The sequence below is a fragment of the Ochotona curzoniae genome, unplaced genomic scaffold (assembly GCF_017591425.1).
Source record: "Ochotona curzoniae isolate NIBS_2020 unplaced genomic scaffold, NIBS_Ocur_1.0 scaffold_1852, whole genome shotgun sequence".
Taxonomy (NCBI): Eukaryota; Metazoa; Chordata; class Mammalia; order Lagomorpha; family Ochotonidae; genus Ochotona; species Ochotona curzoniae.
In genome coordinates, this window is record NW_024467087.1 from 32,490,396 (window position 1) to 32,517,574 (window position 27,179).

General features: G+C 39.4%; 1 protein-coding gene across 3 annotated transcripts in view; it reads left to right on the forward strand.

Moving 5' to 3' along the window:
* MORC4 (MORC family CW-type zinc finger 4) overlaps positions 1–17,002 on the forward strand; it is a 60,593-nt gene extending 43,591 nt beyond the window's left edge. For 2 of the 3 annotated variants that reach the window (XM_040999929.1, XM_040999930.1), the window contains exons 14-17: positions 125–294; positions 13,857–14,547; positions 14,829–15,112; positions 15,427–17,002. In XM_040999929.1, the coding sequence (XP_040855863.1) occupies positions 125–294; positions 13,857–14,547; positions 14,829–15,112; positions 15,427–15,580 (1,299 nt within the window). In that variant the 3' untranslated portion in view covers positions 15,581–17,002. The remainder of the gene's footprint in view (positions 1–124; positions 295–13,856; positions 14,548–14,828; positions 15,113–15,426) is intronic. The other variant, XM_040999931.1, reaches the window with a different exon arrangement.
* Positions 17,003–27,179: the final 10,177 nt, after the last annotated feature.

Below are 27,179 nucleotides of genomic sequence, written 5' to 3' on the forward strand. Positions count from 1 at the left end.
TTGTTTTTATTTTTTTTGTTTGTTTTTTGTCCAAGCATTCTTTCCTAGCATCAGAAGGATTGACTCATCCTTTGATATTTGGCTTGAATTTGGAGTTCTTATGAATCATTTCTTTCTTTGTTAGGCATTCGGTGATCCACCAAAGATACCTCCTATTCAAGATGTGGCTGGATTGAAAGACAAGACAGTTGGATGTGAAATAGTTCATAGTCCTAGCCTACTTCGGTCTCTAGAAAGCAGATCACCTTCTCTTCAACTGAAGCCTCTGGATTCCAGTGGTCTTACGTTTTCCAGGTGACTAAATAACGTAGTCTGTTATCAGTAGTAAGCTTCAGAGTCTGTTTTCCTCTGGAGTAAATTCATATGATTTAGCATGCTTGTATTTTTCTAATGCTTAGCATGGAATTCAACAGGAAAAAGATAATTTTGACCTGATAGAATTGTGTTTTGCACATTTCTCCAGTGTCTCAATGTTACAATATCTATTTCAAATTTCTATATTTTTCAGATGGTCATTTCCTGATGCTCTTTTATGTATTATATATTCACTTACGTTAGAATACAGGTGCAATAATGGATGGGATAATTGTTTGATAAACATGAAGTGCTTTCAGTGGGGGTAATGATACATAGATAAATATTGTTCTTTTTCTTAAGTTTTTCATATTGAAGTCCTTGGGGCCTCATATTGGTCACAAATAAAAATAACAATCAGAGATCTGTACTATTAAGTCATTCTTATCAGACCTTGTTTCTTAGAATAAATTATTTGTATAGGGTTAGTCTTGGGCTTTACTTGTCCCTTTTCTAGCACCTCTTTAATGTTATAAGGTATTTTTTAAAAAACTCATGGAAATGAGATTGAAAGACTTGTTTTGATATAATTTTCAAATATCTATGCATATAAAACTCCTTCAAGAAGTTCATGGAAATGAATAGTATAAAAATGCGCATTATTACTCCTTGCTTTCTTCTCTCAGCTGTGCTACTCAGCTCAGCAGTGCTAAGATAAAGGGCAGGTACAGAATTGCTCAGTAATAGTACAAACTTTCGCAGGCATCACGAATGTGACTATCATATAGTGGGATGTGAATTTTTCAGTGATCCTTTGAAGTTCTGAGATCATTATAATGTTGGAGGAAGGGGACAAATGACCCTGATTTCTTTTCGCCCCGAATGTTATTGATTCCGTGTTAATGATTCTTAGATGAAGCCTTTGGTCTCTCATCTAGAGAAATCTGTTTGTCACCTAATTAGTGATTCTTCCATAGTTAGGCCCTATAAATATTGGAAAAGCCCCATGACCTCTTTTATATGAAGAAAAAGTCTCAAGGGGAAATGACCTTTAATGAGGAAATTTTTTTAAAGATTTATTTATTAGAAAGGCAGAGCAACAGAGAGTGGAGGGGTCAGAGAACAGAGAGAAAGAGAGAGATCTTCTATCCACAGATTCACTCCCAAATGGCCTGAACAGCCAGGTTTGGGCCAAACCAAAGCCAGGAACGAAGAATTCCATCTGGTTCTCCCACATGTGTGGCAGGGGCCCAAGAACTTGGGCTATCTTCCAGTGCTTTTCCAGGCTCATTAGCAGCAAGCTGGACTGGAGTGGAGCAGCCAGGACACTGATATATGATGCCAGTATTACAAGTGGTGACTTAACTCGCTGTACCACAAAGCTGGCCCTGGGACAAAACATGTAAAGTGTTAAGTTAGAGTCTGCAAGGAAGCATCTGGAGCAGTCCTTTGAAACAGAAATTAGATAATAAGTAAGGATTGAATTTGATTCATACTAGAGGATCAATTTCTAAGTTTGGGTTAATTAATAGGAGGATAAGAAGTATAGTCCAGCCTTTATTTCAGGGCCTTGAACTTAATGCTGTTCTGTTCCTATCCATGTATTTCCAGCTGCCATTACATGTTGGAAAGTGGGCACAGTAAAGGCTATGTTTTTATGAAGTACACTTTTAACTTCCTTACCTAGATCTCCTGGACATGCTTGAATATCTCGGTTGCTACTGGAATATCATGTGTTATTTCTCTTGGCTCTTCCCAAGTGTGATTTTTTTTCTTTCTCCATACTATGGCTGTTGTTGTTATTGTTGTTGTTATAACTTTTGTGGTTTTGCTAACTTTGAGAGATGTGTAAATACTTAGTCACTATTTTGTGAGTGCAGTATGGTAGTGCTTCCATTGGGTGGCACACTTCATCAGTCTTGTATGAGTCTTTAGAGAATGCTCTATCTGGAGTTGGATTTTGGCTGCAGAGGAAAGATGAAGTACTTGAACCAATGTTGTGGGATTTTAACTTGTAAAGAATAAGATTGTTTCAAAGGAAAAGTTTAAATGGTAGAGATATATGATGCCACTGGTGTTATATGTGCTGTATAAGTTCAGTGGATGATGATTGTGTTGTTTCAAGCTACACATACAGGTACATTCAAATTGGAGAGAAATTGCTGTTTTCAAGGATTTAACAAAATACTCTGGTGTCAGATAAATCTGTGTCAGTGGGATAACAGGTTTAATCAAGAGTTATAGAGATGCCCCTTGTTGTTATCAAAACTGAAAGCTGAGAGGTGTACTTGGGTCCTGTAGATCACTTCACTTACTCTAGACAAAATAAAGCCTACACTGCTTGAGAGAACTTTTAAGACAGTCTAATGGGGTACATTTGTTGAGGCTTAAGAGCTACCATTGGAAACAGCTTTATAGATTTGATAAAATCCAGCATATGAGAGGAAAAAAACCTCAGTAAAAAAAAAAATGTCAGCCTGTATATACACACACATAGCCTTTTACAGGATGACAGCTATTTTTTCTTTAAAGAAATAATGCCATTTGTTCATTATTCCACATACATTTGAGTTTATTTTGTGGAATGCATAGTTCTAGGGTGCTGATGGAATCAAAGACGAAAAAACTTAGTCAAAATAGTACAGGCATCTAGAATGCATGCTAATTGCTTTATACCTGCTATAAACTCAGGTCTAAAGTACCCATAACCATATGGAATAAGGCAAGAATTGGTGGCTGTAATGTATTTGGGTGTTTTGAGTAAACTGCATGTCAAAACATTATTTCATGTTTTAAAAAGAATAGCAAAATGTCTGAATTACTCTGTGATGGGAGGAGAGGAAAAGGAACATTTGAGTGTGTTCAAAGGAATATTCGATTTTCAAATAAATGAGATTGATTCAGGGGGCCAATATTAACATTTAAAATATGATCTTGGAGTGTTTGCTTCGGCTGCACATATACTAAGAATTATGATCTTGGGAGCAAATACCAGAATGCAGAAATGAAAAGCCTGGTGGATTGTCAACAAATAACCATTAACTGGGAAAAAATTGAAAATTCAGAGTTTCTAGAAAGTGTCCTGGGATAATACAGCAAATAGAGAAATAATAATATAAGAAAACCTTTTCAAACTCAGCAAAAACAGCAAGAGCCTGTGACATTTGAACCACAAACTGCTGCCACCGCACTCCAAACTTAGTTTTATGAAAATTGCTCAAGAGAACTCCAATCTAGGTGGGTGTGGCCAAGAAGATGGGGACTCCATGTTCCTTAGCTGCCTGTTTAGAACTATGGTTTCACCTGGGAGGGACATGCCCCTAGTTCTCTGTGTTTTATGTATGTTTACACACACATTTATTATATATAATATATGCACATATACCACATATGTTACAGATATACACACACACATTTTGATTTATATATTTTTTATTGGAAAGTCAGATTTATAGAGGGAAGGAGAGACAAAGATCTTCCATCTGCTGGTTCATACTCCAAGTGACCACAATGGTCAGAGCTGAGCCGATCTGAAGCCAGGAGCCAGGAGCTTCTTCCAGGTCTCCCGCACGGCTGCACAGTCCCAAGGCTTTGTGCCATCCTGTACAACCTTGCCAGGCCAAAAGCAGGGAACTGGAAGGGAAGTGGAACAGCCAGGACATGAACTGGTGCCCATATGGGATTCCAGCAGATGCAAGGCAAGGATTTTAGCCACTAGCCTATCATACTGGGCCATTCTCTGGTTTATGTCTTACAGTGACACTATTCCATGCAAGCTAAAAAGGACAGAGTCTCTTTTCTCCGACCCAGCTTTCTCTTCCCTCACCGAACTCCTACTTTTAGGGTAGAAGCACTCACCCAGGTACTATGCCAGACTAACAATCCCAACCCCTATTGTTCTGCTGGAGTCTGCTCATAGGTCTGGATTCCTTAATGGATCAAGCAAGCCAAAACCACCTGAACATCCATTCAGGAAGTTTTCACTATGGCAGAAGTGGGCCACTGTCCCAGTCTTCAATTCTTGTACTGTGCTAAAGAGATTCTGCAGAGAGAGAGAGAGAGAGAGGCAGAGAGAAGGATGAAGAACTTCACAGATCTGCCTGAAAGAGCTTTTTTTTTCTGTAACAAAGCATGAAGAATACCATGACTAAAGAAGGGCATTGTAGAAAACAGTAGAGATTTTGATGACTATAAGAGAAAGGACTCATAACTTCATGGTACCATTTGCAACAAACAGATGGCCAAGTTACAACAAACAATCCGAAGTTTGGTAACAGAGACTTGGGGAACACTCCTAGAATCATAGGCAATCCTGGTTATAAGGAAGGCTGTACATAAGAATCAATTAGAGCAGGTGAATTTGAAAGGAGTCTCCAACCTGCATGCTGATCGACATCAAAGGATAGTGGCCTCACTGGCCTAGAGGCTTAAGTATTCATTACTTCTGACCCTCGACTGACTGAACAATAAGCTATTCTGACCTATGATCAATTTCTAAGACTCCAGGTTTAAAAATAGAATGATACACATCCTTGGCAATCCAAAAGATCAATCACAGTCCAGGTTGTGTAGTTTCAGAGGGGATCGAGAGGGAAAACTTAAGCTGCTAGTGCATAGGTGCACTTCAGTACACTTCAAGAACTTAAGACTGAGGCAGTGGCCTAGTTCTGCTAGGGTGAATTGTGGGGCAGATGCATGCACTTCATTAGTGGTTATAGCGACCTTCAAGCCACACACACACACACACACACACACACACACACATATCCAACAGTAAAGGATGAAAAACAAGCTGGCCAAGAGAGCTTAAACATGACCTTTGATTAACAAGTGGCCTGTGCTGAGCAAGGGTGAATCCTAAGTTTCCAGGTAGAAGGCTAAAAACAAAGACAAAAAACAAATCTGAACAAGGTCACCGGTAGCCTATTGTAGGGCAGATGGACTTATGGAATCGGTTCAGCCAAGTCATTTAATAAACAACTAACCAAATAAGCAACATCCATCCCCTGAGGAGAGGGTATTAGTGTTGTGTAATTGCTGTATTAGCTAAAATGTTCAACTGTCAACAACAAAAAAAAAAATTACGGGACATGCAAAGAAACAGGAAACTGACCTATATACGTGAGGGAGAGGAATGAAGGCAATAGATAGTGCTCCTGAATAAACTCAGATACTAGATTTAGTAGGCAGGTTTCCAGGCAGCCATTGTAAATATAGCAATGTTTTTTAAAGTGTTTGTGGAAAATACATTTTACAAAGAACTGTATTTAACACCAAAACAATCATATTTTACTTGTGTTTTTCAATGAACTTTTTGATGTATCCTCATGTGTTTAAAAGTTTACCCTGACTAAAAAATTTTTTAAAAAGGTATGACAGTGTCTTGTCGAGTAAGGAATATCAATAAAGGGATTTTTTTTAAGTGTAAAAATGAAGCAAATGGAAATTCTGGAGGTGAAAAGTACAATAATCAGCATGAAACAATCTGTAAGGAAACTCAACATCGCAATAGAATTAGAAGAGGAAAGAATGATGAAGGAAGATAAATCATTATGTAATCAGGAAGAGAGTTTAAAATGAAGTAAGATGAAGTTGATCTTCAGAGAAATTAGGACATCGTTAAGTCCGCCAACACAAGCATAGTAGGAAAACAAGAAAGAGAAAGTAAAAACAGGTTAAAAAATCACAAATTTCATGAAAAACATCAACCTACACATCTGAGATGTTCCAACAAGTGGACAAATGCTGAGATTTACAGACACATCACACAGAAAATACTGAAAGCCAAACACAAAGAAAAAATCCTGAAAACAAAGAGAAAATGATTCATCATGTGCAACAGAACTCCAGTTAAATTAGCAAGCTGAGATGCAGACCTTTAGCCTAGCAGTTAAGATACCCACCCACATCCCATGTGGCAAATCCTGAGTTCAATACCTGGCTATGGCTCCTGACTCCAGTTTCCTGACAGTGCAGACCCTGGCAGGGAGCAGTGATGGCTCACCTAATTAGAGTCCTGCTACCCAGATGAAAGACCTGGATTGACTTCCAGGCTGCTGGCTCCCACAAATGCTCAGTCCTAGCCATTGTGGCATTTGAGGAGTAAGCCAGTAGATGGGGGAATTAATTAATTAGTTAATTAATCTTTTTCTTTTTCTCTCTTTCTTTTTCTCTCTCCCTCCCTTTGAAATAAGTATTTCTAATTTCAAATTGTGAGCAGCAGGCTTCTTCAAAAACAGTGGAGACCAAAAGGCAAAGAAATGGTGCAGTTATTTAGATATGTCCCCACAAAAAGCTCATGTTGAGATTTAGTTGCCAATGTAGCAATATGAGAAGTAGCGACTGGAGTCATGAGAACTGTACCCTTATGAAGTGGTTAATATAGTCTTTGCAGATATAGATTAGTCATGAGAGTGGTTTGTTGTAATTCATGTTCAGCTTCCTCAGCTTTCTCTTGCTTCCTCTTTCACCATGTGATCTCTGCATGTGTATACTTGCTCTTCCACTTTCTGGCTTGAAATCTTCACAAGAAGCTGACCAGTTGCAGCCACACAATTGGCAGACACCAGAATCGTGAGCCAAAATAAACCTCTTTGCTTTATAAATGATACAGTCTCAAGTATTCTGTCATAGCAACAGAAAATGAGCTAAACCTAAAACAGATGACTTACTCGAAGTACTGCATGAAAAACTGCCAACCAAAAGTCTAAATAGTTTAAAAAAATACTATGTTTAGGAAATGAAGATGAAATTAACAAATAACCATATAAACAAAAGTTAAAAGAATGTTTTTCCAACAGAATTGCCTTGCAAGAAATAAGAAAGACTTGTTTATATTGGAAATGGGTGCTGCCAGACATTAGCTTGGTTTCACATGGAAAAATAATTATGGAGAAGAATGATGGGAAAAATATAATGCCATACTTATTTCCATTCTTACCTAATGTGAAAACATATAGCAGGCCTTCAAACATTTCCTAGAAGGTACATATTAGGAAAATTTTACATGTGGTTTTTAATTTTTTGCATCAAAATAATCTAATTGCATGAATTTTTATAAGCACCTTCATATGTAATAGCGTGTGTACGTGTACACACACATACACATATATATTATTTTATTTAGGGAATTTATACAAGATATAAAGTATTTGATAATAATAGCACAAAGGAGATAAATGGACAAAAAAGCTGTGTTGGAGTAAGGAAATGATACTTTATAGTAATTCAAATCTGCAGTCAGAAATTTTATTTAAATGGTAAATAAGAATATTAACATAAGATTCTATAAATATGTACTAGCTCTTTTTTCTCACACATTTCTCAAAAAAGTCACTTTATATAGACTGTTAGCTATTACATTTATAAATGTACCAGGAAATACCTGTATAAGGAAAAGAGTAGCAGTCAAGAAAAACCAAAGGAGGCATGACACAGAGAATTAACAACCATTTAGCAAACATAATTTTACCCTATTTAAAAATGCAAATAAACTGAAAACAGAAGGATGGAAAAAGTTTTACCATGCAAACAGCAACAACTGTGGAAACTGGAGTGGTTTGCTAGTATCATACAAGCAAAACACAGACCAACAAAATTGATATCATGAAGGATCTTTTATAATGATGAAGTACATCAGAGATATAACTAAACTGTTTTATGGAGCTAATTACTGAGCTCTCAAAATATACAAAATAAAAGCAGATAGAATTGAAGACAAAATAGATTCAGAAATAGTAGAAGACTTTAATATTTTACTTCCAGTAGTATAGATACCAGTATGGTAGATTAACAAGGAAATAAAAGACTTTAAGAGCACACTATAAACCAACCACATCTGATATGTATACAGAAGGCTTCACCCAACAACAGTGTGATAGTTTCCTCAAGTGTATATTTTGAATTTACCAGTATAGCCTTTGCAACTCTGACTTTCAAATAAAGGAATTTTATTTTGAAAAAAGAAATAAACAAAAGGAAATATGGGAACTTCATAAATATATGGATATTAAGTAAAACATTCTAAAATTCACAAATGAATTAAGTAGGAAAAGTCACAAGGATAATTAGAAAGTATCTTAAAAAGCTTAAAATAAAAAAATATATATATGCCAAAAGTGTGGAATGAAGCCAAAGAAATACACACAGGGAAATTGTGTTTGATAATGTTTATCTTAAAATTGAAGAAAATATCATCTCCTACTGAAACAACAGCACTAAAGCCAATTCAAGCAGAAGGAAGAAAATAATAAAGATTAGAATTGAGATGAAATAGAGAATACAGAAACAGTGGGGAAAATCAGTGAAACCAAAAGCTACTCTTTGAAAAGAACAAGAATTAAAATAATGAAAAACTCCTTTTATAATAGAATCAAAAATAAAGTATTAAGGCCTGGGTTTAACAAGTATAAGCAAGGTTTTTGTACTGAAAACTACAAAATATTGTTGAAGGAAGTTAAAGACCTACATGCTTGTGAATCAGTAGATTGAATACTGTTAAAAAGCAATACTGCCAATTTATCTAGATTCAAATGCAGTCTCAACCAAAACATTAGATGGCTTTAATACAGTAATCAGTATCACCTGAAAATTCATGTGGAAAGGATAGAGATGTAGAATCCTCAAAACAATCTTAGAAGAAAGTTGGAGGAATCAGATTTCCTTGCGTAACATACAGTGAATTTACAGTAATCAAGATAGTGTGGTGCTTGTATGTGGATAAACGTATGTATCAATGGAGCAGTCAAGAAATATGCCATTATATTTATGGTCATTGGATCTTTGGAAAAGTCTCCAAAACATTCCAGTGTGGGAAAGAATAGTCTTCAAAAAATGGTGCTAGGACAACAGGGTATTCAAGTGCAAAAAATGACATTGGATCCCTGCACACACACAGATTAACTCACAGTGACTCACAGATCTAAATGCAAAAATTAAAATGTGTAATACAAAATAGGGGACTAAGTCCTTGCAGCTGGATTAGCTGTAGTTTCTTAGATTGACATCAAAAGCTAAAGGGACAATGAATTGTAGTTAAAATGGCCTGCATAAAGTGTAGTATCCAGAAAGTGAAAAGATGGCTTACAGAGTAGAACAACTTAGTAAATCTGATAGCCAGAATATATAAAATCTATTACAACTCACTAATAAAAAGACAAATAATCTAATTAAAATGGGCAAAGGTTTTCTATAGATGTTTTTCCATAGATCTACAGGTGATCAGTAAGCACATGAAAAGATGTTCAGCATTACAAAGCTGCTGAGCAACTGTGAATCAAAGCCATGCTGAGTTGCTGTTTCACACTTCCTAGAATGGCTATAATCAGAAAGATGGGTAATGACAAGTGTTACTCAGGATGGGGCAAATTTGAAACCATTATCTATTAGGTGTAAATGAAAAATGTTGCAGGGCCAGCACTGTGATATAGTGGATACAAGTAAATCCTGGCTGCTCTGCTACTGATTGCTGTTGCCCAGATGCTGTAGCTCCTTGCTGATGCCCTGGGAAAAGCAGCAGAATATGGTCCAAGTCCTTGGGCTCCTGTACCCACATGGAAGACCTGGAGAAAGCTCCTGGCTTCTGAAAAGTTCCACAAAATGTTAAAAATAAAATTACTATATAGTACAGTTATTCTACTCCTAAGTATGTAGTCCAAGAAAACTGAAAACATATTCAAAACTATTCTACGCAAACTTTCATAGCAGAATTACTCACAGTGGCCAAAATGTAGAAGAAACCTCAGTTGAATAAATGGATAAATGTAATGTGGAATATCCATACAATGGAGTCTCTCAGGCATAAAACAAGAACAGAATAGTAATACATGCCACAGCTTGGAGGAACCAAAAACATGATGTGAAGTGAAAGAAAGCCATTACAAAATACTGTTTATTCTGTGATTTAATTTGTTTGAAATACTTAGAATAGGTAAATCTGTAGAGGTAGAAATAAATTAGTGATTGACTACAAGTAGGTGGGGTATAACAAGTGACTGGTAATGAGTAAGAAATTTCTTTTGGGATGATGCAAATTTTCTGTACATTTTAGAGATGGTTACACAACTTTTTTAATCTACCAAAAATATTGAATTGCATGCTTTATATGAATGAAGTTACCTCATTTATACCTCAATAAAATGTTTTTTTAAAAATGTATGGTGTAGAAAGGAGTATGTAAACAGTAGAAGAGTGATGCTTTGAGGTCAGTGTTTAGCCTGTTAGTTGAAATACTAGTTATAATGCTTGTGTTCCATATCAGCTCTGTACCAGCCCTGGATTCTGGCTCCAGCTTCTAATACAGACTGTGGGAGTTAACAGTGCTAGAGCAAGCAGTTGGGCCCCTGACAACTGAATGCACCTAGAACCATTGATTGGCTTTTGGCTTTGGAATCTATTCCAACCCAAGCTACTGTAGACATTTGGAGAGTGAACCAGCAGGTGGGGATGGTCTCTCTCCCTCTTTCTCTGTCTGTCTCTCTCCCTTTTTCCCTCCCGCCCTCCCCCTCCATGTATCTCTTCCCCTCCACTCTCCTGCTTCACTTTATCCCTCTCTCTGCATCATAAAGTAAACAGATAAATAAAAATTTAAGAGGCCGTTGTTTTTAATTCTTAGTCTTGCCTGTGTGAGTGCTTAACACATAGTAGGAGACATGGGAAATGAATGGGTAAAGAAAAAAGAATCTAATTCTAATATAGCATTCTATCTTTGCTAGTGAACTACTAAACTGATGGCAGTTACATATAGAAATTCCTCACAAAGCATTTCAAGAAAACAGAAGCATTGTGTAACCATCATTAATTTTTAAAATCTCAGGAAATAATGCAAAGTACACCTATAAAGTGACCGTGGAGGAATATGACAAAAAGAAAAAAGAAAATGATAAGAAACTATGTCATTAGAAAAGAAGTTGGAACAGAGTGTGGCTTTATTAATTTATTAGATCCTGAATACAAGTATGGTATATAAGAATCAGTTCCTAAAAGAAAAAAAAAAAAAAAAAGAATCAGTTCCTAGAAGGAAGAAGACTTTCTGGGGAAGAGTAAACTCAATAAGTAAAATCCACTGTTTTCCCCTCATTCATATAATCACTATTTTTTTGAATGTCACTTAGGCAATAATTTTGTTCTTTTGTCCCCATGCAACAGAGTTAACTGAGCTCCCTTTTGTCTAAAAGCATATACCTTTTTGCTTTAATAAGGTACCCAGGGCACACGCACCTGCACACATGCTCACAGGGTAGAACATTGGTACATGTTAAAAGCATTTGAGCTGTGTTGAAATACCGTGTTAAGGAGGATAAGGGCATTCCAATTAATAGGAGCAGCATAATAAGACACAGGACATTTATTTTGGCTAATGTGGGTGAAGAAATTAATGGGAGATAAAGCTGGGGCCAAATTATGTCCTAGCCCAATACTCACTGGCTGCTTTGAGAAAGTTACCTAATTTCTACCTGAGTAACCACTGAAATTTACCAGTGGCACTAATAAAAGCCACTGTATCAGGATTCATGCAAGAATTAAACGAGATAATACATGTGTAGCACTTATCACACATTATATGGCACAGAGTAAGTGCTCAATAAATCTGTCCTATGATTTGAATGCCACACCAAGACATTTGAGCTTTGATTTTGTAGATATAGTTTTGTGGATGTGGCAATAAAGTTTTCAGGTAGAGAGGTAGCATATTCAGAAAATGCTACGAGAAGATTGACTTGGCAGTGAGTGATCTAGAGATGAGAAAAGCAGAGCCTGGAGATGGGGGAATCAATGACAGTAGTCCAGGGGAGGTAACAAGTGCTTCAAGTGGAGTATTGATTATGTATAAAATTACTTTATAAAACTGTAGGTGTTGCTGACAGCTTGGTAGTGCCGTGATACGAATAAGAACCATGGGAAAGAACAGATTTGAAGATGAAAATGAAAGTTGGTTTTACACATACTCAGTTTGATATACCAGTGGGACACACACACGTCCCCAAAGGGAAATGTGTAACAATTGGAAATTCAGTACTGCAGCTGGTCAAGGCTTGGAAGAACTGTGAAAGCTATTGCCCAAGTGCTGTAGCCAAGAGGATATAAGAGATTACTAAAGAAAAGTAACATGGCACAGAAGAGAGGATAGTTAGGGAGCAAGCCCTACAAAGTGGGAAAATGAAGATAAGGTGAATAGTATAACTTTAATAGCCTTTCATAAAACTTTATTTTTCCTATCTGGAATTGTGTATACCTTTCTTTCATGCCTGCCAACTGATTGTTTTACTGTTTCCCTCAGCACCACAGCTCCGTAGGCCATCTGTGGTGCTCCTAACACATGTTAAAGATAGCCACCTTTGTTCTTACATAGACCTTAAATCCTCCTGCTTTTCCCCAACAGCTGATTCAACATCTATTATGATGACTTACCACAACATATGGGATATTATAAGAAGCTAAAGTTTGTGATGTCTTATAGAAGTTTGAAGAAATGACAGAAACGGGGGCTGACTTGTTACTATGAGGTGGCTATTAACAGACATGACTTTATCATTGAAAAGTACAAAGCTCCTTTTCATTTTGGATTTTTTTTAATTATCCAGAGAGAAGGCAGCGTAGTTAAAACAACACTGGGTTCTTATTCTTCTACATGATGTAAACTTGCCTCTGAATTTCTCTGATACCTTTATTTTGCTTTCAACCATTAATGCACGAGATGATTCTTACAAAAATTCATGAAAACTGCAATTGAAAGAAAGTATTTTGGTGGAAAAAAAGTCTGCAGTCATGTGTAACAGGTCTTCAGCGCGTTCACAGAAATGTGTATTAAGAAACACCTTAGTGAGCTTCAAACTTTTGTACCAAATGAACATGTTTTCATTCCATTTCCATGAAATTTTGAAATTGCTGCCATATCACAGTCAGAAGCGGAAGGTGATTTGAAGCTACCATCCTTAGCTTCTCTGAAGAACAGGAGTAATTCTGTGCCTAACTGAGGGACTTGATGGGGAAATAAGTTAAACTGGCTGATTTGCTTCCTTTGTTTTTGACTGGAGCCCTATGTTTTAACTTGATTTTAGAAGTGAATAATGGGCTATAGCCACAATCCAGTTGGCTGGCAAAGGAACTGTATTGTGTTCTGTTGCAACATTAAAAAAAATGCGCAGAAATCTTTGATAGTGGAAGACTTTTGTGATGCTTTAAAATTAACGAGCCGGCTCTGCTCTGTGTTGTGGAATTTTTTGTGTGTACTTTTTTTTGTTTGTTTGTCTTCCTTTACTGGCCTTTAGAAAACTTGTAATTGGGCTGATCTCAATCCTAATATTAGAATTCTTACTGAAGTCAACTTTGTCCTGTTACATCCAGATGTGATTGTTCACACCTTTCAGCTTCATATCTTCCTTAGTTTGCATATGTGAAGGGGTTGAAACTTGGGGTGTAAAGTTGCATGCTGAACCTGAAATGATTGTGGGATAGTACCTAAAGACAGCTTTACTAGGGGAAATTGAGGAGAGGCTCCATAGGATAAGAATATGTTTAGCCTGTGTTATGACTCCTTACAGCTCAATTTTCTCTTCTTGCAGTAAGTACAAATGGATCCTAGGTGAGGAGCCTGTGGAGAAACGAAGAAGACTCCAGAATGAGATGACAACACCTCCTCTAGATTATTCCATGTCTGGCTCTTACCTGAGGGCGGAGGCATCTGTTGGCTACCCAGAAGGCGAGAACAGCCTTGACAAATCCAGTTCTGAGAGAAGCACACCACCGTGCCTTTACCCAGAATACCCAGAGGCAAGCAAGAATACAGGTCCAAATAGGGACGCTTCCAGTCTATCTCCAGGGTCCCAAGACCAGCACCAGGGGTCCCTGCTTCCTGAAGAATCAGAAGATCAGATGCCCAAATTGGTAGCAGAAGAATCAAACCGAAGTAGCACAAACGTAAACAAAGAAGAAGTGAACAAGGGACCTTTTGTAGCTGTTGTAGGTGTTGCAAAAGGTGTCAAAGATTCAGGGGCTCCCATTCAGTTAATCCCTTTTAACAGAGAGGAGCTGGCTGAGAGAAGAAAAGCAGGTGAATCCTGGAACTTAATGCCTTATTCTTTGGCTTCTGCCACAATTCCTGCTGCAGCCACTAGGGAGAAAGGAAGAGGCTATGAGGAGAGCAGACGTTGTAGTACACCAAAGACAAAGAACCAAAGAGAGCTGGAAGAATTGAAGAGAACCACAGAAAAATTGGAACGTGTTTTGGCTGAAAGGAATTTGTTCCAGCAAAAGGTTAGGCTAACACTTTACCTCTAGAAATGAAGATTATTGTAACCAAGGGCTCGGGATGTTGGTGTAATTGATGGTTTTATATTCTGACACATTTACACAAAATCTGTCATTGAATCATTCTGTTACCTGTTTCAGAGCCCTTGAATACTAGTGGGCTTGCTGCTCATATTTGGGAATTGAACAGGTCACTAAGTTGAGGAATCTACGCTTAGAGTTTTTGGCACTCTTTGGCTTTTGGCAGAATTTGGATGCCATTGAATTTCTGTTTTCTTGTACTGCAGGTGGAGGAGCTGGAACAGGAGAGAAATCACTGGCATTCTGAATTCAAGAAAGTTCAACATGAATTGGTGACCTACAGTACCCAGGAGTCAGAAGGCTTGTACTGGAGCAAGAAACACATGGGTTATCGTCAAGCTGAGTTCCAGATTCTAAAAGCTGAACTGGAGAGAACCAAAGAGGAAAAGCAAGAATTAAAAGAGAAACTGAAGGAGACAGAGACACACCTGGAAGTGTTGCAGAAGGCTCAGGTCTCCTACCGGACCCAAGAGGGAGATGACCTAGAAAGGTTAATTCCTAGGGTTTAGTTATCAACTTGTGAGTGCTAATGGGGAGCATCCCTTAGGGACCACAGTTAGTGGCCTTAGACAAGGGAAAAAGCAAAGCCTTAATTCACAGGCCACCAAGTATTGAGTAATTACTTTGTAGAAAACCTCAGCCAGTTTTCCCTGTGCCTGGTGGCATTGTACATTCTTCTTTCTCTCTAGCTAATGGAAACCTAATTGTTGAGAAGTGTAGGCCCATTTTGAAGGGGCTCCATTGTATTCTGTTGGCTAATGACTTCATGTCATCTCTTCTCCTGCCCTTCACTCCATCATACAGGGCTTTGGCAAAGCTTACGCGGCTACGTATCCACGTCAGCTATCTCCTTACTTCTGTCCTCCCTCACTTGGAGCTTCGTGAGATCGGGTATGACTCAGAACAAGTGGATGGGATCCTGTACACGGTGCTGGAGGCAAATCACATACTGGACTGAGCCCCAGACTTTCTCTCTCTCTCCTTTTCTCTCTCCCTTTTTCTCTTTGTCTCTCTCTCTCTCTGTTTCTCTCTCTCTCTCTCTTTCTCTCTCTCTTCTACCCTCTTATTTCGATCTTCTACCTTCTCTTCTTGTTCTCCTCCTTCCCCCTTGCCTCTGTCTCTACCACTTGTATGCCTTATGTAAAGAATCTTTGAAAACATCCTGGCTTTTAATCAATCTGCTTCTTACTCAGTTTTGGTGTGGAGAAAGATGTTTAAATATACTTTGAAGAGTCCAGGAACAGAAAAGAAAGTCATAAAGCTAGGTGACATAAGAGGTTTAATTTTGAAGACCCAGATACTTGGCCTGTTTCATATCCTTTCTAAGATAGTTCATGTTCTTAAAACAGTTGGCAGATACTGGGTCCAATGTACTAAGTGTTCTAGGATAAGCTAAGAAATAAAAGTCATGGTTTCAGATTGCAAGGATGTAATCATCTAGTTGGAGATAGAAGACATATGCTAAGTTGCTTAACTATATACAGGAGTATATGATATGTGCAAGTGAGTGGTACAAACCTGATATGGAAGATCTGGGGGGAGGGGCAGAAGAAAATATGAGGGAGGAAGTTCAAGGAAGAAGTCACAAAAGAAGTGGGACCTGAACTAGGATTTAAGGAAGAGGCATGACCACACTGTTAATGGCAGTGGTTATTTAGGTTGTAGGACTGTGGTTGATTTTTTTTTCTTCTTCCTATCTTCCTGCCCTCTTCAAATTTTCTATAACAAAGTTGGTATTCTTATGTTGTAAAAATAAATTGTTTTTTTTAAAGAGCAAACAAATTTGGATATCCTCTGAGAGACTTGTGAAATTACATGGTGATATTATAATTTATATTAAATTTCACATTACCTCTGGAAGAACAATACAAATACATAAAAGTATGGGTTATGAAAAAAGTATTTGTTAGAAGTGATGGATTAGTGTAGATTTCCAAAGTGCCCTTGTGTATATGATTACATTGTGGCCTTGTAGGGAGATGTATCTGATGCCCCCTAGAATTAGACCTGCCTATTCTTTGGGCTGGTATGGGGTGAGAGATAAGACTTCATAGTATCAGAAATAATAAAACATACAGTCTTATAAAAGGATCCATTTTATTAATTCATTGCTTTATTGTATTTATACAGCACACACTCTGAGTTCAAGGTACTCTTCAGAAGATGTTGAACAATGAACACATAAATTAACAGTGAAAAATGGGATGTAGAGGAGAAACAATAAAAGGAACTTGGGATCAAACAGTGACAAAATATTAGCTAGGCTAGCGGAAATGTTTTGGATTTTTATGCTACTTTGCCTCGGCAAAGTTACTTCAGACAATTTCCAAATTATTTTACCTGCTTTGAAAGTAGATGCACAATAGGTACTCCAGTGAGACTGCAGGAAATTAGAGGAGGCTGGAGCCTGGCTTCACTTAAAGGCCTTCGCTGCCCATTTGGATCATGCAAGTCAAGGCCCCAGTTGTCTCAATGTTAGTGACAGGAGCGGGGGTCTATTCACTTCAATAACAGAGCACCTTCTGTGTTATTTATTAAGAAGCTGTTCCAGCCTGGGGTCCCTGTAACTATTGATAGCTGTCATTATGGAGAAATTGAAAAGTGTTCACCCAGGCTTTCCCAAGTTTGTGATCTGAGTGTGAAGGGAAGAGGCACTGAAGGGAAAATTGGGTGCATTCTCCAGGTTTTTGCTGTTGTGTTAATATATCTTTTCAAATAGCTATTGACTGCCCTTTAACTTTCTATTTCCATGATCAGCATACAACCTTATTATGGGACTTGGTCATTGAAATCCATTCTTAACTGGTGCTCTGTGCTTCCTATTCCTACACAGTATCATTAAATGGCTTTTAGCAGCTTGATCAGGTCATGCCTCTACTCAAAGACCTGCTAGTATTCCCAACTGCCTGCCAAGCCCCATATAATTTAATGTGTGCTACTTAAAGCTCTTTGTGACTTAGCTTCTACCCTCTTTAGATTGGTCTTGAAATATTTCACACAAAAACCACATTTTATCCCAAGTGAACTGTTTTGTTGTTGTTTTTTGAATTTCTGAGCAAGCCTTAAAGTTGTTTCCTTTCCTCTTTGGCTGTCCCATCCCATTTACCTGGAATGTTCTCACTCAACATGTTTCATTAGGTGCGATTGATAACTTTTTGTCCTGCAAATTCCTTGAATTAACCCAGTTAGACCTGCCTTTCCTCTTTGAGCATTTTGGTTTTATGTCCCTTATGAGAGTCTCATCACAAACTTCGTTGTCCTTGTCGTCCCTAATAGGAAACTCCAGAGTTTTGAATATTTGACAGACTACTTGACATTTACATTTAAATGTCTCATGTATATTTCAAACAAAACATCTTAAAAATAAACAGTGCAACATAGCTCAGGACTATTTCTCCCTGCCAGTTTTCCTTGCCTTTGAAAATGGCACCTCGACCCACCAAATTGCTTAAGCCAGAAACCTAGAAATCATCCTCTCATCCCTTATCCAGCCTACTAATCGGGTCTGTCCGTGCTCTCCAACGTATACCTTGACTTGACTCATTTTTTACCACAGCTAGCTTAATCCAAACTGTAGTCATCTCACAAGGATGGTCATGACTTCCAACTAGACCGCTTATTTCCACTCCAGTTCGCACAGTTGTCTTATTACTGGGGACAGAGGGCCTGCTTTTAAATATAAAGCAAACGATGCAATGCTTAAAGACCTGAAATAACTTCTGGTTCTTAGAACAAATTCCAAATCCCTTACAGTGTGCTTCTATAAAACTGCTGCCTACTTTTATTTTGTCTCATGCGATCCTTCATCTTATGCCACTCTTTCCTCTGGCTCCCCATAGTCTTCACACTTGAAATATGACAAGTTCTTTGCTGCTGAGCCTTTATTCATAACTGCTCCCACTCTTGGAATGCTCTCATCTCCTATCTTGGCATGGCTGGCTTTTCCTCATCCTTCCTCTCTTGGTGTAGGTGTTGCTTCCACAGGCCTTGCCCAACAGTCATTTTTTCCTGTCTACTTTATGACTCTACTGCTGTTTTCCTGAGTCATTTTTTTTAAAACTCCTTAACACTCCTCAGAGTTTATGTATTTGGTCATTTGCTTTTACTCATATAAGATATGTTTATTGGATACCTGCTGTGCACTGTGATACACATTAGTGAACAAAATATACATGATCCCCATTTACCTACCTCAACCAGTTCCATAAGAAGATGAAGGCATGGCTTTTTTTCTTTATTATTATTATTATTATTTGGCCAACCACTGCATCCTGGAAATTATTGTAGTGTCTGGGATATAGTAATTAATAAATGATTATTAATAAATGAATGAATGATGGTAAGTGTGTTTTGTTCATATGTCCATCTCCCTCAAGGGGCTAAGGCAATGCCATATTCATAGAAGGGTTTGGGTACAAGCTGTGAATGAGGTTGGTAATAATTCTGGCAATCTAACTCTGAAGGTAGAAGACTGAGGTAGTATGTGCTACAAGCTATTGGGGGTGTTCTTTATAAGCAGGAGTGGTCTAGTGTTTCTCTTTTGGCTACCAAAGGAGGAAAGATATATGGGTGTCCTTTACAAGAAATGTTCAGAATCATCAAAATGAGGCTGCTTAAACATACGATTTTTAAATACTGACAACTGCAAAATATGTAACCAGGTTGTGGAGAGCAGATCTTAGGAGTGAGAACTTAAAAGGAAAAAAAAAAAAAAAACCTCTGAGGAAGCTTTCTTTTTTTACCTTTTTCAAGACTGGGCATAGTTTATTTCCAGAAAAAGAAAAAGCTATCTACAGGCCAAGAACTGACAATAAATTTCAAAGGAAATGAGTTCTGGGCAAATGTTAGATCAGTACGTATTTGTTGAATGCATGAATGGGCATCTGGCAGAGGACTAGGCCAGACCTTGTGGTCCCAGAGGACAGGAAGATTGGCTTGTTTGTGTTCATTGAGGACCAATAACCTGGACTAACAAGTCAGATGCAGATGCTTAGTAGACTCTCGGTTCCCAAGGGCAGCCTCTAGATAAAATGTTCAGATTTTTTTTTCATTTTTTTAAGTTTGAAAGGCAGAGTTATAATCTTCCATCTGCTTGTTCAAATTGCCCAAATGGCTGCAATGAACAGGAGGAAGCTGGGAGCCTGGAACTCCATCTGAGTCTCCAATGTGGGTGAGAGGGCCCAAGTACTCAGATCATCTATCGTCTCCATCACCTAGTGTTTTTGCAGGTGTGTTTATAAAAGACTGGATCAGCAGTGGAGCAGCTTGGACTCCTGTGGGACAGTAGCATCACGGATAGCAGCTTAATCTGCTGCAAAACAATGCTAGCCCATCTTGTTTTTATTATTTGAAAAGCAAAGGAAGAAGCAGACACCAGCTGAATTTGAATCACAACCCGTTTTAATGGTACTGTGTTAGGAATGAAACACTGAGGCTGGCTCAGGAATAACGAATGTGAGACTGATCTCAGTCAAGGCTACTGTGCTGAAAAAGAGTGACTTAAGCTTCATGAAAAGGACTTAAATATATATTTAATGTGTATTTCATGTATTTATATATCATTTATATTATATATAATGTATATTATGGTATGTAATAAACATATATAATTATATATAATATTAGCTCATCTATATTCATTAATGTATATAATTGTTGATATGTAATTATGTGATATGTAATAAAATATATATATATATATATTTGGAAAGCAGGTATATGGAGAGAAGGAGAGACACATCTTCCATCTGCTGATTCACTCCCCAAATGACTGCAGTGGCCATAGCTGAACTGATCTGGAGCCAGGAGCCAAGAGCTGCTTCTGGGTCTCCCACATGGTGCAAGGTCCCAAGCCTTTGGGCCATTCTCAACTGCTTTCCCGGGACACAACCAGGGAGCTGGAAGGGAATTGGAATAGCCAGGACATGCCAGGATCCATATGGGATCCTGGAGCTTGCAAAGGGAGAATTTAGCCATTGAGCCATCATGGGGAGCCCCATGTCAAGCACATCTTTTTAACTTATGGCTAATAATATGCAGGAAGAACATTCAGGAACTATATATTGTGAAATCAAAGTCGGGGCATATGCTTGGTTAATAAATTAATTCACTGAAGGAAGAACTGGATAATACTGGGTATGTGCAAGCCCTGGTCATGAAGTAAGCCATAAAAGCATTCATTTTCTGATAGAAAATGTCAGCACAAGAAATACGTTACTTGCCTCCATCCCTGAACCCAGTTGATAGGAATTGCTGGAAATCTCCAGCCTACTACATACTGTAACTAGTATGTTTTCCACAAGCCAAAAACAATTGGATAGGTAATAATATAGCCTTAGGTAGAGGATTAGAAAACTGGATCCAAAGGTCTGGTCTTCCACATAGGCCCTAGGAACCTAGAAGGATTGGGATTGTAGAGGTATGCAGGAAAGGTTTTCCAGAAGTAAGGGTATAGTAGTATAGCCCAAATCTCGAAACCTAGGGATAATGGGGATTACAGTCACACCCCAGAGAGTTTGAGAAAGAATAGTTTACCCAGCTGAAGCATAGGAAAAGAAAGGACCAAAAGTATGCAAACGGCAGAGGGAAGTTACTCTAAAACAACTTGGCAATGGTGTTTTTGGAGGCTGTGAATTGGGAAAGTGGCTGCTGAAATCTCCGCAAGCATACCCTGCATTTGGGGAGTTAATCTCAGGTTGCAGTTCCTTGGGGACTGAGCTTTTCTACAGCAGCAGGGCTTAGTTAATCACAAACTCTGTTTCATCCCAGATTTTAGCAAATCCAAATGAAGGTAAAAGATCCATCTGTTCTCTTTCCTCTTCCACTTCTGAAGCCTACTTTCCTTTGACTTCCTATGAATAGAGAAGCCTGTCCAAAATTTTCACAAATCTTGAAAAGTTTTTTAGAAAAACTGCCTCTGCTAGTTCAGATCTGTAGTTAAATAAATGTATGTATGTATATACTTTGTCATCTTCTGTCATACCACAAAGATACCTTTTGGTATACTTTGACAGTATCTTTTAGGTCTCCTATATGCTGACAGATAATAACAGGTAATCTTTTTTAACATGCTCATTTCATAGATGAGGAAACTAGATAATGAGGTCCTTTTTCCAAGATCACACCACTAGGGAATGCAAAGACAAAATTCAAACCCAGGCAGAGGCAGGCTTGGCATGGGAGATAAAGCTGCTGTGTGCAATGCCAGTACCCCATATGGGCACCTATTCATGTCCTGGCAGCTCCATTTCAATCAAGCTCTTTATTAATGGCCTGGGAAAATAACAAAAGATGACCCAAGTCCTGGGTCCCTGCACACACATAGGAGACCTAGAAGACACTCCATGCTCTTGGCTTCATGCTAGTCCAGGCCTAGCCATTGCAGCCATTTGGGAAATGATTCCAACATTAAGAGATTCTCTGACTCTGACTTGCAAATAAAAAGTATGTATCTTTAAAAGAGGTCCCAAACATAGGTTTATTTGGCCCCAAACCCAAGGCCTTTGCTCATGATGCCATACTGCCTATTTTGAAAACGGTTAGTCTCACCTTTTACTAGGAACCATGCTCAAGTCAGCCCATGTAAGAATTTTTAGGGAAGAAGTTCTATAATCCCACACAATGTTTAACTGCCCTCATGATCAGGAAATTGTTCACTTATGTAACGAATATCCCTCCAAACAATGTGAAAATTCATTTCCTCTTGACTGGGTTTTTCACTCAGGGCTGTGCTTGGCAGCTTTCCTGATATCCAAACAGCCATCAAGATCCTATTCTTACACTCCAGGAGGTCTTGGTCTGGTTGGCCTCTGCCCATGGCTGTTCTCTGACTCCTTTGAACCCCTCCACCCCCAGACAGTGCTGAGTTGGGCAAGTCTCTTGGGGAATGAGAAAGTGACACTTGAGAACATATTGGTTTATTATTACACACAGAGGAGTAAAATTAACCATGCAAGGTGCATGTGGAATCACCAACAGGAGGAAGTCACCTCCCTTCTCATCCTGTCTACCTTTTTGTTCATTTCCATCATGTATCATTTTGGGAAACCACTGAATCATTTAGTCAAAGGGAGCTTGTGTAGCTGAGAGAAATCCTTGCTCCCCAAATTCCACTGCTTCTGAATTACTATTTGATTTTTCTGGATCCATTAGACTCCTCTTCTGATGTCTTTTAGAGGCTCACTGGAAAACTAGTGTCAATTATGATGTGGGGCAGGTATGGTGGCACATCAGACTAATCTTCCACCCTCTGGTGCCAACATCCCATATGGGTGCCAGTTCATGTCCCGACTCTTTCACTTCTGATTCAGCTCCCTGCCTGTGGCCTGGGAAAGCAATGGAGGATGGCCCAAAGCCTTGGGACCGTGCACCCATATGGCAGTCATGGAAGAGGCTCGTGGTTGATGGTTTTCAGATCAGCTCAGCTCTGGAGTGGTAATTTATTTTGGGAGTGAAGCAATGGATCAAAGATTTTTCTCTCCCTCTCTGTAAAAATCTGCCTTTCAAATTAAAAATAAGTAAATCTTTAAAAAAAAAAAAACTGTGATGTAAATGGCTGATCTGTGGCTATGTCCAGAAAACACACAAACACGCATGAGTGCACGTGCACACACACACACACACACACACACACACACACACACTCTCTCTCTTTTTTTTTTTTCCTCAAATCAAGGCCTCCAATGCCTTTAAAACAAGGGAGTAGAGCCTTCACAATATATTGCTTGCCATCCCTTAAAGGAGATGCTGATCCATCCTCTTGCATCTTATTGGATAATAATAATTTTTAAAAGTGCTGAAGCTGCAAAGAGCATCTTACCTTGGTACTTTTGGTATGACTAGCCTTTTTATCAAGCAACCCACACATAACCTGGTCAAACATCACACATTCTGAAAGTATGTAGGAGAACAGGAGCCTCCACTCAAGGCTGGTTTGCCTCCATTCAATGACTGGCACGCTTTTCGCATGGAAAGTCACATTGCATTGTACTTCCTACCAGCTTTCAAAAAGCAGACAGGCGTTCTGCTCTCTCTACAGGGCCATGAATGGCTGCAGAGTTCTCCAAAGTCTCCAGAGCATGATCTTTGGGAAGCGGGGAGGATGTCACTCTGGAGATATGACAGGATAACAAGAAAGCACTAGTTGTCTCTGCAAAGATCATGACCATGTGATTTAGTATAGTAACTTCCTACTTGGTTTAGCTGAGACACAGGGCTACTTCTCTTCTGAAGCACTAGGAATTCCTGAGTATAGTTCCCAGAAAAGTAGTGGGAAGGGGTGACAGCCTCTGAATCATTGTACCTGCTAACAGCCTGTTAATCTTTTGTCAGTGATCATATTATAGTGTATCGAAGAGTTACCACTTCATGCAAAAGAGAAAGATAGCATGCTGGACTTCCTGTTTGAGGTTCTCTTCCCTCTTGAGATAAAAGAGTTTCTCATCAAAGTCAGGATCCACGCATGCTTGGGCAGGTAGCTCAGACTAGGCGAAGGCCAGGCTTCAGCTAGCTGAGGAGGAACACGTGTACTTCCCAGCCTGAGGGCTCTGTGTTTCAAAGTGGGCAGCTATGGGGGTGAAAGAAGCCCCTGTTCCTGGGCCCGAGACTGACTGGGAGGTACCACTGATTCTACAAAGCATCACCTGTGGGCCTCTCCTCCTATGCTGTCTCAAAGCTGTGCTTCTCCTCTGATCCAAAACCACAAGGCCCCAGGATTCCTGGATGGGCAATCCTTCTAATGGCCTAGTAATTTCTCTAGACCTGGCCAGAAGAAGAGAATGCGGAGATAGGCTGAGTGCCAGAGCCATTTCCCTGCTTAGGGCCCATTTCCCTGCTTAGGACCCTGTAGGGGTCCAATAAAGCAAACCCAAAAGTGTAATGGGCCATCTGTTTAACACATCCCCATCTACTCAGTGACACTGCTCTCTATTTGTCAATTTCCCATAGTGCTTCAGCTGTAGGAAGCAGTTTCTTTGAATCATTCTTCCAAAAGCTCAGGTGGCAAGCCCTACTTTCCCGTGGATTGGAATTTAAGGAGACTTAAAAACAAAGCTGTCTCCTCAGGCGCTGACACTCTGTCCTGTGTTACTTTCTTTCATATCTCACAGCACAGTCCATCTTGTGCCTGTACCGCTGTGAGCTGTGTATGTGTTATTGCCTCTGGATCAGGTGAATAGTCCTCGTGTGCCCTTGGCACCCACAAAGCCCTTAGCACATTAGTTATTTGAGACTAGCTGGAGGGGGAAGTTTCTCCAAAACCTAGAGTTTCCCTTTGTGCCATGAAGCCACTTTTGGTCTCCTCACCACCCCCACTCCCATTACTGGTCACACAGAATGTATCATCAAGGCCTCAAGACAGGGGTAAAAGGGTCGACAGACGGTGGGGGCAGGGATGAGGAGTGAACATGAGTCACACGATTATCAGAGGAATGACGGAAGGCACAAACATCTTTTCTTGTGCAAGGGTCAGAACCTTGAGGCAGGGGCATAAAGGCAAGGTTGTTCACTACTCCCAGGTCTAGAGCTAATCTAAATTACTTTATGATAGAAGGCAATGGTGTGTGCAAAAAGCTGTTCCAGTTAGCCCCCACAGCCAGGACTACTTCTTTAATAATTTAGAACAAGTCTTTACTTTCTTAGCCTGCTGAAGAGATCAGCTGCTGCCTGTAAGGCCTGTCATACTTTTTTTGTTTGTTTTTGTTTCTGTTTTTCTGTTTGGAGGATGAACTTCTCACTCCATCTTCTTAAATATTGTGAAGTTCGTAGTATTAAGAGAGACAATCTCCTACCCCCACTCCAAGTCCAGGCCAGCCTCATCCCAAAATAATGGGAAGCTCTGTGCCCTATTTTCCTCAAAGATTCTTACATGCTAGTGGCTGACAGGGACAGGAATGGTGCAGGACTTTCAAGCACCAACGGACCCTTATACACATTTTCAGACAGGAATGCCAAGTGCATGTTGCCATGGGAGGAGTTTCCAGGCTTATGTGCACACTGTGATACCTGAGGAATTTTGCTTAGCTCTCTGGGTCTCTATTTTGTTACCTGCCCAAGACCAACTTCATTGAAGTATGTGAAGGAAGCAGGAAATTGGGGGATCTGAGGGGCTTTGGATGCTGGATGAGGAGAACCCATGCCATATTCTGGTCACTCAGCACAGAACAGTTGGCAAGACAAGCCCATCTTCCAGCTTCCAGGCACTATCATTCAATGCCACTGGGGGTTATGGTCCACACCAGAGACATGACCTCTTTCTTATTAAGCTTCTGTGTAGGGAGTTGTCACTCTTATTCCTGCTCACAGTCATTGCCTCTACAAGAGCTCTGATGCTGGAGTTCTAAGCCTCTGCACCCAAGAAGACCCACTTCAGAGGTGCATGGGTAGAATCTGGTATACCAAACGCCTATGTACCAAGACCTCATATGTCCAGAGGCATATTAAATTGAATTGATTGGGGCCCCATTATTGTCAGTTAACACCCTAGCAAATTGGGCTTTGTTAATCCCCCAATGAAGCCAAATCATGAATCCAAACTCCTGCATCTCCAGAGTTCAAAAAATTGAAACTTGAGGGGACGTGTCCGAGTCACAGGGAAGTCTGATTGCTCTTTGGTGCATCACGGATGCTACAAGGGGACATGCCAGGTGATAAACCTAATGCATTGGTCCTGCTTTCCCAGATCGCCTTCATGGGAGACCAAAATAATCCACATGTCCCCACTCTTGCTTTGAGCTGTCTGGCGACCTCTGGCAGACTGAATATTGGATCAGCAAGATGCTACTTTGAGAATCAGGAGAGAAGGGTACTAATACCAGCTGTGTTCCCCTGGGAAAATTACTTTACTGGGGTGAGACTTTGTGTCTCCATCTTATAAGTCAATTGCACAATCTTTTATCAAATAAGATTTTAAAAAATAGTTGTGTTAGAAAGGAGAAGCTTGGGACAAAATGAAAAGGTTAACATTTTCTTACTGTGTATGTGGGGTGGAGGAAACTTGCCAGGATTTATATTTTCAATGCACTTCAGAATTTTTTCTCCATCCTTAGGGAAGACAAACCAGTTTCTTCCTTCCTACCCCCTTAGCCCAATTCCCTCCAGTCATATCATCCTTTCCTGGGCCCCTTTTAATCAATAAAACAGCGACTCAATCAACAAGTTTATTGATCACCTACTGTGTGCTCAGCAGTGTTACAAATAGATAGATACAGAGAGGTCTGAGATTTACCCACGCCCTCTGAAAGTTTACAGTATGCTTGTGAGATCAGACACGCATGCAAGAACATAACTATCAAACAAAAAATTTGGAGTGATAAGCATCAAGAAGCAATTTATATGCTGAGGGTTAGAGGAAGGAGGGGTAGGCGAGGGATGGAGTGGCCAGAGAAGGCTCAATGAAGAAGTGTTGGGCAAGCTTTCCTAACTTGAAGAGGACTTGGCTAAGGGAAGGGAGTCTTCCAGGTTGGCAGGACAGAAGGTAGAAACACGAAAGGTCTGCTGGAGACCTCAAATGCACCTCTTGCCGTGGTGCAGAGATTTGGAGAGCTGTATTAGGGATTTTG